The sequence below is a fragment of the Rhodamnia argentea genome, chromosome 5 (genome assembly GCF_020921035.1).
Source record: "Rhodamnia argentea isolate NSW1041297 chromosome 5, ASM2092103v1, whole genome shotgun sequence".
NCBI lineage: Eukaryota > Viridiplantae > Streptophyta > Magnoliopsida > Myrtales > Myrtaceae > Rhodamnia > Rhodamnia argentea.
Window position 1 is genome coordinate 5,431,472 of NC_063154.1, and position 15,207 is coordinate 5,446,678.

The window sequence follows — 15,207 nt, forward strand, 5'->3', positions numbered from 1 at the left end:
TTTTTACGGATCGATCTGTAAAGTGCCCCTTGCGCGAAAAATGCCAACGCAATCCATTCATATTCTCCACAAAATTTAGCTTCGTGGAAGTTGGTGAGCAACAAAACGGATAAGTCTGTTAAAAAAAAAAAAAAAGGGCAAGTGGACAAGATTCCTCACCGGAAACTCGATTTCTAGAGTTAGGTCTTAGGAGTTGGTAGAACTCGTACCACGACAAAAATTCGTGGCTTATAATATAAGTGAACATAGGCAGGGATTGGGCGATTTGACGATGCAATTGAAGATCCAATTAGGACGTGGTCTATAATTAATGAATCGATTTGCTGTGATCTTTTGATTTCGGGTCGGATCGCGGCTATTGGCTATGACCGCTAGTGGGGACCAAGCTCTGGGGCCCACCAAAACCCGCGCGTGTTTCCGACCGATCAAGAGGAAGACAGCGACCCCTCCGGGATTTGTTTGTGTGTGATGGGACGCCGCCCCGACACGTGTGGAGAAACATCATCAGACGAGGCGACAATGCCGTCGGGAGAAAGGAAATAGGGATTTATTTTTTCGGTCGAAAAGAAAATAAGGAGGTTGAACGGTGGATGTTTCAGCAGTTAGGTGACTCTTGGAGAAAAAATCTCTACGGGGCAAAGAACTTAAAAAAAATAGTTCTAAACTATTCAATTAGACCAATTTACTTCTAAACATTTTATATTTGTGTCAATTTAGTTTAGATTCTAAACATTTTACATTTAATTCAGTTTATGTAGGCAATTTTGATCGGAAATTGCTGATGTGGACTCAGGTTATCTTACGTTGCACAACCGATGCTAACATACTCATTCTTAATGATGTATTAATTTTTTTTTGTTCTTTTATGTTCATTATTATTATTTTCTTTTTTATTCCTTTTAATTTGGTCGGGGAAGTCTGGGTTCTCGCCTAAGCCGCCACGCCCAAAGCTAGTGAGGCGGCGAAGGCCCTAGTCCAAGGACTTAGCAACCCCACCGATCACGGGTGAGGCGGCTTTGTCTCGAGATCTAGGGAGGGCTTGCTAGCCCTCACCCAGTCATAGGTGAACTTGAGCAAAAAATAGAATTGTAAAAAATTGCCCGCTTTAACACCGACCGTGCCACGTAGGATGGTCGGTGTTCACGTTAGCGATTTCTGACCCAAATTGACCATGCAAAAGATGTAAAATTAAATTGACCAAATTGAAAAGTTTATGATTGAATTGACATCGACGCAATAAGTTTTTAATACTTTTTTTTTGTACTTTTCCTGTTTCTGGTGATAGATGCAATAGCAAAAGCTTAAATCAACGTGATCCTGATTCCTAGTAGTTTAGCTCTATACTCCCGGATTTGCGGGTTTTATGTACTTATTTGCGATTGCGAGCTCGAGGGAAAAAGAAGTTAAAATTATTTTACCTCGATTATGGATATGTTAATGTTCCTTACATAAGGGAAAATAGTTTAGTTTCTTTTTTGGTCAGTTCTCCCTAATTACGGAACAAGGGTCGTGGAAGCCAAAGGGAAAAGTAAAAGAGCACTTTGGAAAATGTTCAAGCTAATGCGGATAAACACATGCTTAACGAGGCTTAATTAAATTCAGTGATTAGGAGGATATTTAGATGGATTCTTTTTTTTTATATTAGTTAAATGAACGTAGATGGGATTAGATTTCCTTCCCTAGTATACAGCTAACTCAGAGTAAGGCCTAATAAGAGAGAAAAAAAGACGGAGATAATTATTTTCTAACACTAATGTTTCTCTTGTCTAGGCTTGAGGCTAGCTCAACTGTGACGAACGCAGAAAAGAGATATTTGGTTTTTCAGGTAAGGAGGAACAAAGTTTCCAATTTGATGTCCGGTCGAACGTCGATTGATCAAGAGTGGGTGAAGACTTTCATCAGCCCGCCGATGTCGTCGATAACCGGGCCCACCCTATGGTTGGGTTTCGACCTAACTAGCCTAGGATTTGTTACTATTTGCTAGTACATGCTAAAAGCCAGGCGTATATTTAGATGCTTAACATTCTCCGAGTTCTCGAGAAAAAATGTGTATTACCAAATGTATGTAAGATCCAATTTTGATCCATCATTGCTGACTTGACGGCCCCAATTTAACGTTATTGTATGGTCTGGACATATGTCATCAATTTTGGGCCGAATGAGAATGCTCGATCGATCCGGCCCATTTTAAATCTCCATGGTGGGCCTTGTATTGCTTGACTTATGTCATCACTTGTGGGCCGAATGAAAATGCTAGATCCAGCCCATTTTAGATGTCCATGGTGGGCCTTGTATTGTCTTGACTTATGTAATCATTGGTGAGCCGAACGAAATGCCCGACCCGGCCCATTTTAATCTCCATCGTGGGCCGAGCTCAGCTCGTAAACTATAAAATGGCTGGACAACCCTAAAGGCCTTTCTTCCTTTCCGAAATAGCCTAGGGTTTTTCTGCTCCGCGGCTTGAGCAAGACAGAGAGAGAGACGAGAGATCAGTCATCATGGTAAGTGAATATCTGCTTCTCGCCGTTGTTTCGCAGCTCCGATGCTTGTAAATTTCGCGACGTGTGTTTTGATCGCCCGTTCTGGTCGAGAGCTTGCATTTGTCGGTTCAGAAATGAAGATGAAGATAAAAAGGGACTCGTAATTGGGACACGTTAGAAAACTGCCGTGTTGTCGTTTCCATAGCTATGGCCTTCTGTCGATATCACCGCGGAGTTGGTGCGCTTCGTGACTCCAGTGCTTCTTCGCCTTGAGTGGATGAGTTCTGGAAGAGCGAAGGGTTGTGCATTTGAAGCTCTTACGAGGATTTTGAGGATTTGTGGTGTTATAGTTACTAGTGAGTTTTAGTTGCTGCTAGAAGGAAGAGGGCATGTTCCAAAATGAGTTATTTTCAGCTGAACATGACTCTCTTGCAATGTTAGCTTTGTTTTAGATCTATGTTGTTGGATCGACTCGCTCCTATTGGTGTCTGCCCCGTTTGAATGTCGGTTTTCAATTTATATTAGATGGTGGAATTGCAATGGGAATTTTTACATAGATGAGAATGTGGAGGTAGGGAATTGGAAATTAAAATTTGGATTATATTGGTCGTGGGACTTGCCTTCATCAGAACTGAAGTAAGATCTACCCTCATGTGTCTATCGAAGTGTTCCTTGTCATTAATCTCTTTATCTTATGACGTGCTTTGATGTAATACTACCGGTGCTCGTTAGGTGATGTTTTGGTAGATTTTTTGTAGTGCTAAAGACACGGTGGTATAGGGTGGAGTTCCTTGGTCAGACCAGAAAGATAGAGAAGAAGTGAACAATGATACTAAATCGGTGATTATCTAAATATTGTTGCATTGAAAGGAACTTAATCTGCTGATAATTGCATGGAATTAATGCTTGGAGAAAACTTTGTGCATTCTAATTTTTTCTCATACTAGTTTAGCTTTTCCGAATTTTCGTGCAATTACTCAAGGAGCTATTGGATAGAAATGCCGGGTTTGTTATTTTGGCCATTAGGGACTAGGGAGGATTTTGTATCGACTTAGATGGTAGTGTGCAAAGCTCTGGGAGTGCTAATGACTGTCGAGACAAACTCAGAATGCATATTTAATTGCTACTTTGGCTACTCTTTGCACTCACCATCGCAAATACATACGTAACCCTCTCACACCAGAGTCTTGTTTCCGCCATGTATTATCCTAGACAAGTGATTAAAATATCTTTGACTGGTGAACACAGGTGAACGTTCCCAAGACAAAGAAGACATATTGCAAGAGTAAGGAGTGCAGGAAGCACACCTTGCATAAGGTTACCCAATACAAGAAAGGGAAGGACAGCCTTGCAGCCCAGGGCAAGCGGCGTTATGATCGCAAACAATCAGGGTATGGTGGCCAAACCAAGCCTGTGTTCCACAAAAAGGTAAGGAGTACCATCTTTGGTGATCCTCGTGAATTTACCAACCCCGACTTAGACATCGAGTTTGATGAATAATAGTTTTATTCGAAAGACCGAGTGATTTTTGATTAAACTGGCATTTCAAGTTGTCGAAACTATGGTATTAACGCGTCGTGGTCCACAGGCAAAAACTACCAAGAAGATTGTGCTGAGGCTTCAGTGCCAGGGTTGCAAACACGTATCGCAGCACCCTATCAAGGTCTGTGAAGCGATGCTTCTCTTCTTCCACATTCGATTAGTTCTTTGCCGTATTCTGATTCGGTTTTGTTGTATTGGTTTTTGTACAGAGGTGCAAGCATTTTGAGATTGGTGGAGACAAGAAAGGGAAGGGAACTTCTCTGTTTTAAGCCGTTTGAATTTTTAAGCTGCTTAGCTTATCCTTTGTGTTGGATTATGTTGTTCCATCTTATTTTTATTATGTTGTCTAATGGAAAAGACGCTGAGTGTTACAGATTACCCATGATAATCCATCGTTGGTACGTCTTTTGAGTTTGATGAAATCTTCAAGTTCTTTTAAGTACCGTTCTGTGTATTCGACAAACGAGGGTGTTAACTCCGGTTCGCAGGGACATTATCTTGGCTTCGAGCCAAAACATGTTGAAGAGGAAAATCTTTACACCGGGTCTGGGTGTTTGCTTGTTTTTTTTTTTTAAATACCAAACTGGCTGTGTTTGTTTGAAAAATAGAATTTTGTCCGAATTAGCTATTCATATTTGGTTTGCTAAAAATACCAGTCAATAAAAAATTATTTACGGTCAATTTAATTTGAAAAATAATTATTTGCAAAGTATGATACCATAATCATGGAAAATTTCAATTAATGGCTTGAAATGTCTTTGGTTTTTCTAATGAGAGATTGGATTTTGTTTCAAATAATGGTATAAAGGAGCTATGGCTATTTCACATAAGGGTCTAGCTTATTGGTCGGCTAAATATTTTGGCCGCTCAAGGGCTTTTTTGTTCAAATAATTATTTTCTTTAGTTAAGTTGGATTAAAAATTATAAAAGTTCAAAAGTTTTAAAAAAGAAAAAAATATGCTGGCGGGAGGGTATGACTGATGCGGTGCCCCATCGCTGGTTGGGACTTGGGGCAGCGGCCATGCCTCACGCCACGATCATGGGCTGAGTTTTTTTCTTTTCTTTTTTGTGTGTTTTTGTTCTTTTGAAATTCTAGCCTTTCTTTTTTCTTTTTGGAGTTTGTCGTTTTTAGGATTTTTTTTTGTGTGGATATTTTGACCTAATCTAGTTAAGATTTTGTGTAAAAATTAGGATTCGGATCGTTTTAGTGCTTTAGTTAGCCTTATCGTCACGTAAGGAGTGATGTAGGAGAGATAAAATATTAAAAACAATCAAGTTAGTATTTTTCTTTAATCAAATTGGACGGAGTTAGCGGAAAGATGCGATTTTACACAAAATTGAGTCTTTCATGAGAGTCTGCAAGCCCTCGCCAATGGCTTTTGGGGGTAGTCTTGCCCGACCTTCTCTGGGTATCGTCGATGGCCTATCATCACTTGAGATTGGCCCTCGCGAAAATGAAAGAAGAAAAAGGAAAAATTAAAAAAAAATAAAGGATGAAAATGCCCTTATAAATCGATAGGGTTATGCCCTTTTTTTAGACCGACATGGCTATTTTGTATTTTTATTTGAGAAAATAAGGGCGCTTGGGGTTTTTTTTTTTTTTTTTAACAAGGTTTATTTCAAACCATTTTCTGAGAAAATATGAACACTTCAAATCCTTATTTAAATTTTTTTCCCATAACTGGGATCGAGTCAAGCTACTCATGAGCTAATCGGAGCTTGGTTCGATTGTATGTCGGGGCTCAAGCAATTCGAAGTGTCTTATGTTCTTGGTCGAAAGTAAAATCTCTAATTAAATAAAGATTTTTATGCTTAAAAGTGCCTTGAATCCATCGACCACTCTTGAAATTATTTTTTTCAAGTAGATTTAAGAGTCGATAATGTACACAACAATTGCTCTTAAAATGTCGAGTCGATAAGATTTAAAGATTAAATTGAACCGAGATTAAAAGTTGTTTAAAGGACAAATGATCCTACCTAATCAAGTTCATACATTCATAAGAGAATATTATGTAAGTATAATATAGATCATTAAATTTTGAATTTTGATTTTAGCGAATGCATTTAATGTGTAATTTCCTGATTTATGACGCAATAATGACCGATGCAGGAAACAAAAACCCCAAAGCAAGAAAACCCCAAATGCGCACTACTCTCTCTCTCTCTCTGAGTCTCTTCGACTGCCATTTCTTCTTTCCTTCCATCTTCTTCGTCTCGCTCTCTCGCATCTCCAGAAGCAGACCACGGCAATGGCGATGCTGAAGCGGGGCTTAATCTCGACCTCGAAGCTCCTCTCCGCCGCGAGAGTTCCCACGGCCCCCGCGGCGACGACGACGACAACCCTAGGAGGAGTGGTTCGCAGGAGCTACAGCTTGATACCCATGGTGATCGAGCACTCCTCGCGGGGCGAGCGAGCCTACGACATCTTCTCCCGCCTCCTCAAGGAGCGCATCGTCTGCATCAACGGCCCCATCTCCGACGACACGGCCCACGTCGTCGTCGCCCAGCTCCTCTTCCTCGAGTCCGAGAACCCTTCCAAGCCCATCCACATGTACCTCAACTCCCCCGGCGGCGCCGTCACCGCAGGTCACCCTCTTCTTCTTCTTCTTCTTCTTCTTCTTTTCCCATTTGCTTCAAGCTGCTTGATCTCCGATTGGCGAATCCGCTGAAGTCTGCGGGCGAAGAGGGACCGTCAGGATTAGCCTGATTCGTTTCTCGTGTCGTAGTTACTCGTTGCTTTGTTTGTAGCGTGATGGGTTTTGCAATAAGTAAGAACTGACTCTATATCGTGCCGGCAAGTGAATCCTTGCGGATACTAAGTAGGTTTAACTTGATGCGGAGTGATGGTAGAATCAGCGAGTTAACGATGGACTGGCGAATGCATTTGGCACTTGGGTGCTGCTGTTTGATCTGTAGGCAGTAATGGGAACAATCTTTTTTCTATGGAGTAATCAGTAGAATGATCTTTCTGGATGCTCCCGTGAATTGGAAGAAGAGGTTGACATGAGGAGAAGCAAAAGTAATTAGCCATACTTGTATTGTTGGACCATAAAAAAGAAGGCAAAACCTTAAGTTCTATCAATTAATTGGTTAAAAGAAAAGACTTTATTAGTTAAGTGATCCGTAACTGCAATTCCTGGCTTCTCTCTCGGTGAATCAGTCTGTATTCAACTTCACTGATCAGAGCCCTTAGATTTTGTCCTTGGTGTCTGCAGTTGATAGTCTTGTGAGCAGCCCTTGTTATCAACATAGCTACTATTGGTGCACTTTTGGCGAAAGACTTGCGTCTTTCCAGTGTTCAACTTTTTGATGGAAATAATACCGAATATGTTGAACCAATGTAAGTCAAGAGGTGAGCCGAGTCTCAGAAAAATAGTTTTCCGTGGGGTCATCTTGGCTTTCAAGTTACTGTTCTATTGAATTTTTTCCTCCCAGACTTAGTAGATCACATGTCTGTACGTAGGTTAGCTTCGTGTTGTTGCTTTAAACAGATATCCGTTTTCTTTGAGAATCTTTTTTCCTGTAAAAGTGCATTTTGTATTAGGATATTAGATTTATTTTTCCAGTTGGATTGGATATATCATGAGAAAGAGAAAGACGAGGGGCATATCTTGGATGTGGCTAAGGTGGACAGGACAAGAAAAAGGGAAGCTATATGAAAGGATTGGACCATATTCGGTCGTGCGTTGCTGTTGCCAGATTATAGACAATATACACAACCTGATACTGAATATCCAACCAACCACTTATTCTGTTATTCTTCAAAAACAGTGGCTACTTTGTACTTTACTCTCTTTGATTCAGGATTCTAACGGCCAAATGTAACGTGAACAATGAGCCCCTTTCTTCTGTCACAAGGTTCAAGACACAATTGTCATACATGCTTTCAGAAAATATTCATTCAAGCTAGATTTTTTTTAACTTAAGTACTGTACAACTGATCTGTCTGACCTCGTAGGAATGTGGGCTTCTTTAAGTTTCTCTATGTGTAAGCAATCTGTTCTAACTTGCATTCACCGAGTCCGTTCAGATAATAAATAAAGTTTGCTTGGAGTGAAGTTGCTTGGAGTGTAACAGTCTAGATGTTTACACATGTATTTGTATGTGTATGGAACAGCATGTCATGTGCAATGTATGGCTGTGTGCTAAATTTTAGAGCAATTAGCGGGGCAGAATGCTAATACTTGTAAATCAACTTGGGAAGCTTGGTTTCTGCGAAACATTTCAATTCCCGTTCTGGATAAATATTTGAATTGTTGATTAGCAGCTTTGTTGCAGGTCTTGCAATTTATGATACCATGCAGTATATCAAGTCTCCTATCAATACAATTTGTTTGGGTCAAGCTGCATCCATGGCATCTCTCCTCCTAGCTGCCGGTGCCAAGGGCGAGAGACGGGCTCTGCCAAATGCGACTGTTATGATTCATCAGCCTTCTGGTGGCTATAGTGGCCAGGCTAAGGATATGACGATTCACACTAAACAAATAATTCGGATTTGGGACTCGCTAAATGCGCTGTATGCTAAACATACTGGACAATCAATAGATATTATTCAGAAGAATATGGACAGAGATTATTTTATGACCCCAGAAGAGGCAAAGGAGTTCGGGATCATTGACGAAGTTATTGATCAGAGACCAATTGCTTTGGTGACTGATGCTGTTGGCCATGAAGGCAAAGACAAAGATAAAGTCTCAAGCTAGGATCTTGCTTTAAGTTGATTCACTTTTTGAACGGTTTTGTTATGTTCACAGTAGAATACTTGTTTTTACTCTAGATGAAATGATATGGTTTTGTTTCTGAGATCTATAGACGGTGAGCCGGTCAATTGATGCATGAACACGATCTTTCTCCGTATGTGAAACATCTTTTCCGCCATCTTCCTTGAAGAGAATCTCATAGCTTGAAATGCTTTCTTGGCAGCTGTTTCACTTCAAAACAGTCATGATTGGAATTGAAAGGTACAGGAATTGGATCGTAGCAGTGTGGGATTTCAAGCAGTATATGGCTATTCCATGCTTTATATCATGTTCTTTTTCGAATACGTCCTTCTGAAGTGTAATATGCTCAATATTGACAAAACAGTACGCATACTAGAACATGAAACCAAAGGTTGGTTTACGAAACAGGAAGATAAAATTGATGACTGGTGTTCTGGTGTTTATCGATTGATTGGACGTGGTTTGTTCAAATTACAATTCTAGTACTTATAGCTACTAATGACTGTTAACAACAGTCGCAAAGAAATCCAATTGGTTTGCTCACATTACAATTCTAGTACTCATAACTATTAATGACGGTTAACGTTTACAAAGAAAACATATTATGGCCTTATCACTTGCCTCACGTCGATGGTTACTTTCGTAATCTCCATAGAACGAGTGGTATTGAGATTTCTTAAAAAAACTTCTTTACTCTATGGTTTTTTGGTTTACGTCAAAACTTCAGGAAAATGGCGGGAGAGTCGAAGTTCATCCTCCGTAACTCTACCATTCATGTTGAAGTTTTATGAAACCCCGATGTCGCATTTCAGCTGTACAAAAGCATGATCAGGAGTGGGCGCCGTCCAAATAGTGAAACTCTTACGATGGTGATGTGTACTTTTGTTAAGTGCATTGATCTCGATGGAGCGGTCCAGATCCTCACGGAAATGGTCGATAGGTTGATGCTTCCCGATCCAAATAGGTTGTCCGAGATTTGCCATCGCCATTGTGGGAAAGATCAGTTGGCAATGAAACTGTGCAGTGAGTTGGAAGCAAGGACTCGACTCCCGTAGGTTTTGGTAAAATCTGTAGGACTGAGTGATGGAAACTTGATAACAGCAGATGAAGTTGCGAAGATTCTTTTGACTTGCTCTTGAAATGTACGTACTTTCATTTCTTTGTTCTTGTTGACAGCGGGTAAATCAGTCTTCCAGTTTACAAACAAATGATGAGTGTCTTTTTTCATTTTGGGGGGCCAGAGAAAACTGAAGCCCCTCCGCCATGGAAGCTCAGTAGGCAACATACTCTCTTCGTGTTGCACTCACTGCTTCCACCGAGACCCCATCCCTTCTGCAGTCTCCTATTGAAATTTAATTAGATAATCAGACCCCGCTCATCGGGTTTTATCCACAGCTCTCAAGCTTAAGCAAATCTGAACGGACGAGTCTAAGAAGAAATTGTGCATTTTTTATCTGGCATTTAGTTTTTATTTTTGGGCCAATTAGTGTTGTTGGCAACCTCAAAATTTAAACCAAAGAAAGAGTGAGCACCAAGAGCATCAACTGGTGAACTGAATGGCAAAAGAATAACTTACATGGACGACAATGGGAGAATAAAGTCCCAAGCATCCCCCGACAGAAATTTTGAATCCTCTGACTTGTATACTACCTCATTCTCCCCAAAATTGATAGAATTACATGCCTTCTTCAATCTGAGTAGCCGGTGAGGACAACAATTTGAAGACATTTCCCAGCCACATATGACACTGCCTTATGCTACAGGTAATTGTGGATTAAATTAGCAAAAGAAGAATGTGCAGCATAGCGCTGACATCGCGGAATTTAACTGATCGATTAGCCATTGACTAAATTACCGAAAGAAGGTAAACACTTATATGAGTATCATTCTTCTTCAACAGCTTCGGCGGCGGATATCTCGGAATCTAACCGATCCATTAGCTGTTCGCTTACATGCTTAGCCACAGATATCATATCGAGGATGACACTTGGATCCAAACCTGCACCTCCCCGCTTGGTAAGACCGCATATTAACCCTTTCCTGTTGATGGAAACAGAAACAGCAGAGCTCGTCTCTGATTCCTCCTCCGAAGTCGCATCTACAATATAATGCCTGCCCACCTGGACAAGGAAAAAAATGATAATTCAATGGCGACATTAAACAATTCTGGAAGTGGGCAAAGACTGGAATTTCTATACCTTTGTTAATGTAACAATAACAGGAACTCCAGATGTGTCAAATTGTAAGAATTCTTCGTCACTGATTTCAAGTTCTGGTTGATCCTCACCGGATGCTTCCGCTGCGACATGAACTCTGGGGATGCCTGTGTTGCTCAGAGCAGCCTCCACTCCAGAACGAACAATGGAAGGGATGTCAGAAGAAGTTTTAAGAGCATACTAACAAAGGACCTTGTGATCAGGACACAATTAATTACGATGTTGAAGGTACCGAATATATCGAGCACAAAACCATTTTAAGGATATGTTTGAGATAATAGAATTCTCAAGAAAGGTATACCTTGATGGCAGCACTAAGAGCATCTAGGAGATTCCCATCTGAACTGACAACAAGACCATCGATATACAGATCCCAACAGACTTTTCCTTCCACAACGATCAGAGATGACAAATCAATTCCAGCACCTGTGAAATAAACAATCACGCCTTCTGAATTAAGTTAGGCACTAGTACGTATTTGATAACCTGTGGCCAAAAGAAAAAGAGAAGACTATTTTGACAAAGAAAATGCAGAGGGAGAATGTATAGAGGATATCTAGCATTTTAAACAACGTACGGAAAATTCCAAACCTGCTCCACTTTTCCCACCCAAAAGACATCGCTGGAGAGTAACTGACACTTCTGTTGACAACTCCTCGGCCCCTCTACCCTGCATAAAATTGCACCATAGTGTTAAATTGATGAAACTAACAGACGTAAAAAACAATATGGTGAAGGACAGTGAAACATCCAATTTGCAACTGATTGTATATATAGGAAAGATTTAGGTTCTGTTGATTTTGCTCAAGGGGGTACAAGTAGAGAATTTCCAGAAAGTAAATCAGAGACCAGATGCCATCTAGAACATTGAGCCACTCTATAATAAGTTACTAACCGAGTCAAACTTCAGTTTGAAGGCAATCAGCTATCAGTCAATTTAAAAGTGGCGTGAGTATCTATTCTCTAGCTGTGTAGTGGAAGCAAACTGTAGCAGACATAGCGCAATCTATACGAACAAGGTTTTAGAATGTCAGTATTTTTTAGGTTTCTATTTATCTTGCTCAAGGGGAGAAAATTTAAAATATCAAGAAGCTAAATCAGATATCAGATGCCGAGCATGAAACAACCCCGTACTAACTGAGTCAAGGTTCAGTTTGAGGGCAGCAATCAGCCAGCTATCAGTTATTTAAAACCGATATACCTATCTATCCTCTAATTGTGAACCGGAAGCATACTGTACCAAACATGGTGCAGCTTACACAACAAAATTTCAAAGTGTCAGTATTTGGCTTCAAACCAACCCTTTCAATCTCAAACAGTAACAATCCACATATACTGCTAATTCCAAGTCAGGGACATTCAAAAGAAATGAAGGGGAGAAAACTGAGAACTAGCAGATCCATGCAAACAAAAATTACTAGAATAGTTATGTTGGGAAGCAGCAGAATTAAAAGTATAGGACCTCAAACATTGGAGCGGCAGTTGGGCTGCAATCAACATATATGGAAACCTTCCCTTTGTTGGGTTGTACTGGACTTGGTCTTCCAATTTCGGCCTGCACTGGAAAATATTAGGAGGGAATAATAAGAACCACACAATTAACCACAAACACCAGGATCCATCCGCAGATTGAGTAGAAACAGACAGAAAACTCTACAACACCAAACTGCCAAGTCCTACAAAAAGGAAAAGGAAAAATCATGCTTTAGACTACCTTCACACTGGCGATGACATCAGTTCCACCCATTCTAACTCTGGCCGAGCCATTGGCCTGTCACATGTGCAAAAGAAAATTTACCTTGGTCAAATCTCACCACATAAACTATCAAGCATGGCATTTTTATGTACCGCCAGCAATTATAAAGTACCTGTGGAATAATGCCGGTTTCGACATATATGGGTCGGTAAGTTAGTCGTTTACGGCCATCAGAGCGAAGGTCTTGTGCAATGCCTCCTTGTATGAATAGCTTTTCTCCAAGAGATAACCCATTCATCCTGCATAAGAGAAGAAAACTCCGATTATTGTCTTAATACTAAAGCACAAGAAGCAACACATACGATGGTCAAAGAAAACAAGTTTTGCCTGCTTCCAAATACTCAAACCATAACCACTAGTTCTAAGGTAAAGATTGCATTCAAAACTGTGCAACATGCAACAGCTGTCAATATCAGGAGCTGCAGCAGTTATAATTGTTGCCAAGGACATAATCTTTTTATCCATCCAAACAAGTCCATCAGTTTCCATGAAGAAGAAAATGTCGCAGCAATTGATTCAAATATATGAAAAAGTCCACAGAAGGTATCGGCATCACCAAAAGAAGAAAAGAGTTAAAACCAAGCGCATCACAATCAACCTTGATGCCAATGAATCTATCCCACCTCAACATTGCTGTGAATGCCTCTTATTTTATGCAATCTTCTGTATAGTCAGATGCCTGTACATTTCCCTTAAAAGAAATCAATCCAGATTGGCGACTCTTGACCAATCCTAAATGAAGGGTTCAAAATATGTTGTTCTTTTGGCGATTCTGTGTTTTCACTAATCAATATTCCAGCATGTTTAAGCATGAACTTATGACAGCGCTTTACTATGCCTCTAAGGAAAATATTAAATGGACTGGCTCATCAAACTCTTTTTTGTTGACCTTGTCTCTTTCATAAACAAGCGTTCGAACTGCACAGGCAAGGCTCAAAGGGCGCTTAACCTAACCAATGTCAGTATGGTCTAGAGGAAGACTGAGCAATCACAGATCATTAACTGCTCTGAAAATGAAGATCAGGTTCCTGTGAGCAGAACTTCATTAATATGTGAGACAAACCCTGTCAACTTTTTTCTATTGAAAGCTTGAGTGAGGAGAGAATATGACCGAACAGGTAGGTCATTGACACAGATGTGACCGGCTAGACATCAATTACGAATATATATGTACCTTAAAGTTTCCATCTGCCACGCAAAGTCCGAAAAAAAAAAAAAAAACAACGACAAGCTTCAATCCGAACAAAGCTTGCAGCAACAGCACATGGATCATTTAAATCAAAAGTCTGATTCGGACAGAAATAGCAGAAAACAATGGCATCTTTCTGCATGGAGGATTTTGTTGGAAATGGAGCTCCAAAAGAGCTGCTAGCCAAGTTAACCGAAGAAGGTCGGGACAATCTTGAAGCTCATGAACTCAGAGGACATGGATGCAGTTCCCATGACACAACATAAAAAAGTTGGTTATGATTTTTCAGATGTCTGATTAAGTGTCTATAGCCCTTTATGATTCCTAGCTATTCCCCAAGGACACTCTTCTCTCGTGGTCGATAGACAAGCAACTTCCAAAAAGATCATGCCAACGCGTTTCTCTAAGCAATGACCGGTTTCACATAGGTTCTATGCGCTCTCACAACTACCAAAAATTTGATGGAAAAGTTCGGGCTTCTGTGGTTTCCAACCTAATGCAAAACCAATTACTGAACTGGAGTGCATAGTCAAAAGCGACCATGTCCATCACGTACTGACCTTGATTTCGATAGCGAGTCGGCGAGCTAGCCGCGGACCCGGCAGAGATTGGCGGCGACTCGGAATCGGCGAACTGAAGAAGAAACGAGCGAGGCGGAGCTGGGTTGTTGCGGGCTGGGTGGGGCAGGAGCGAGCGGAAGCAGAGACCGCAAAAGGTCCGACGGCGGCGGCGGCGGCGAGGTTACGGCTCGGCGAGCGAGAGGACTGAATATTTTCTCGAGAAACAAAGAGGGAGGCCGCGGTCAGAAAGAGAACATATTTTGTTTAGTCCCTGGATTTTTCGTAAAGTTTCGAATAGATCCGTCATCTTTTGATTTTGCCCTATTGAATCCTCAAATTAGAGAGGGCCAAAATGAACCGTGGGCCCGGAACCGGCCCGTTGACCGGGCCCACGGTTCCATAATTGTCGGAACCGGCCCGGAACCGCCGGTTCCGGGCCGGTTTAAAAAAACAAAAAAAAAAGGGAGGAGGCCCGGAAAAAAATAACCATTGGGCCTAAGAACCGGCGGTTCCGAACCGGAACCGGCTCTTCAAGGGCCGGTTCCGGTTCCACCTTTTTCAGGAATCGGAACCGCCGGTTCCTGAACCGGAACCGGCCATCTCTATCTTAAATTATAAAAAAAATCTTGTTCTAATTGGTCCTTCCACTGAAATATATACGAGAAATGCACATGTGATTGTTAAATGCCGCCGTATTACCTTTTATTGCATCTCACGTCGCTATTACAATACAAACTTATTTT

The 15,207-nt window shown here is 40.9% G+C and overlaps 3 protein-coding genes across 5 annotated transcripts; 2 read left to right on the forward strand and 1 right to left on the reverse strand.

Annotated features, from left to right (window-relative positions):
* The first annotated feature begins 1,177 nt into the window (after positions 1-1,177).
* LOC115753165 (60S ribosomal protein L44) lies at positions 1,178-4,461 on the forward strand. Of its 2 annotated transcripts, XM_048279243.1 has the most exons (5): positions 1,178-1,182; positions 2,482-2,501; positions 3,729-3,908; positions 4,069-4,143; positions 4,232-4,295. In XM_048279243.1, exons 2-5 carry the CDS (start codon positions 2,499-2,501, stop codon positions 4,289-4,291), a joined length of 318 nt encoding a protein of 105 aa, XP_048135200.1. In that variant the 5' UTR covers positions 1,178-1,182; positions 2,482-2,498; the 3' UTR covers positions 4,292-4,295. The 2 variants fall into 2 exon arrangements, with proteins under 2 accessions (XP_048135200.1, XP_030547538.1); XM_030691678.2 differs by lacking the exon at positions 1,178-1,182 and having other exon boundaries at positions 2,386-2,501; positions 4,232-4,461.
* Positions 4,462-6,171: 1,710 nt separating this feature from the next.
* On the forward strand, positions 6,172-8,825 carry LOC115753548 (ATP-dependent Clp protease proteolytic subunit 2, mitochondrial). The gene is made up of 2 exons (XM_030692198.2): positions 6,172-6,608; positions 8,301-8,825. The coding sequence occupies exons 1-2, from the start codon at positions 6,272-6,274 to the stop codon at positions 8,723-8,725; spliced, it is 762 nt and encodes a 253-aa protein (XP_030548058.1). The 5' UTR covers positions 6,172-6,271; the 3' UTR covers positions 8,726-8,825.
* Positions 8,826-10,371: 1,546 nt separating this feature from the next.
* On the reverse strand, positions 10,372-14,612 carry LOC115755174 (exosome complex component RRP42-like). 2 transcript variants are annotated; one of them, XM_030694494.2, is made up of 9 exons: positions 14,465-14,612; positions 12,828-12,954; positions 12,674-12,730; positions 12,422-12,514; positions 11,551-11,629; positions 11,261-11,385; positions 10,942-11,085; positions 10,651-10,863; positions 10,372-10,517 (listed from the first exon to the last, which is right to left on the reverse strand). In XM_030694494.2, exons 2-9 carry the CDS (start codon positions 12,951-12,953, stop codon positions 10,419-10,421), a joined length of 936 nt encoding a protein of 311 aa, XP_030550354.1. In that variant the 5' UTR covers position 12,954; positions 14,465-14,612; the 3' UTR covers positions 10,372-10,418. The 2 variants fall into 2 exon arrangements, with proteins under 2 accessions (XP_030550354.1, XP_048135537.1); XM_048279580.1 differs by having other exon boundaries at positions 10,372-10,863; positions 14,465-14,611.
* Between the last annotated feature and the right edge of the window lie 595 nt (positions 14,613-15,207).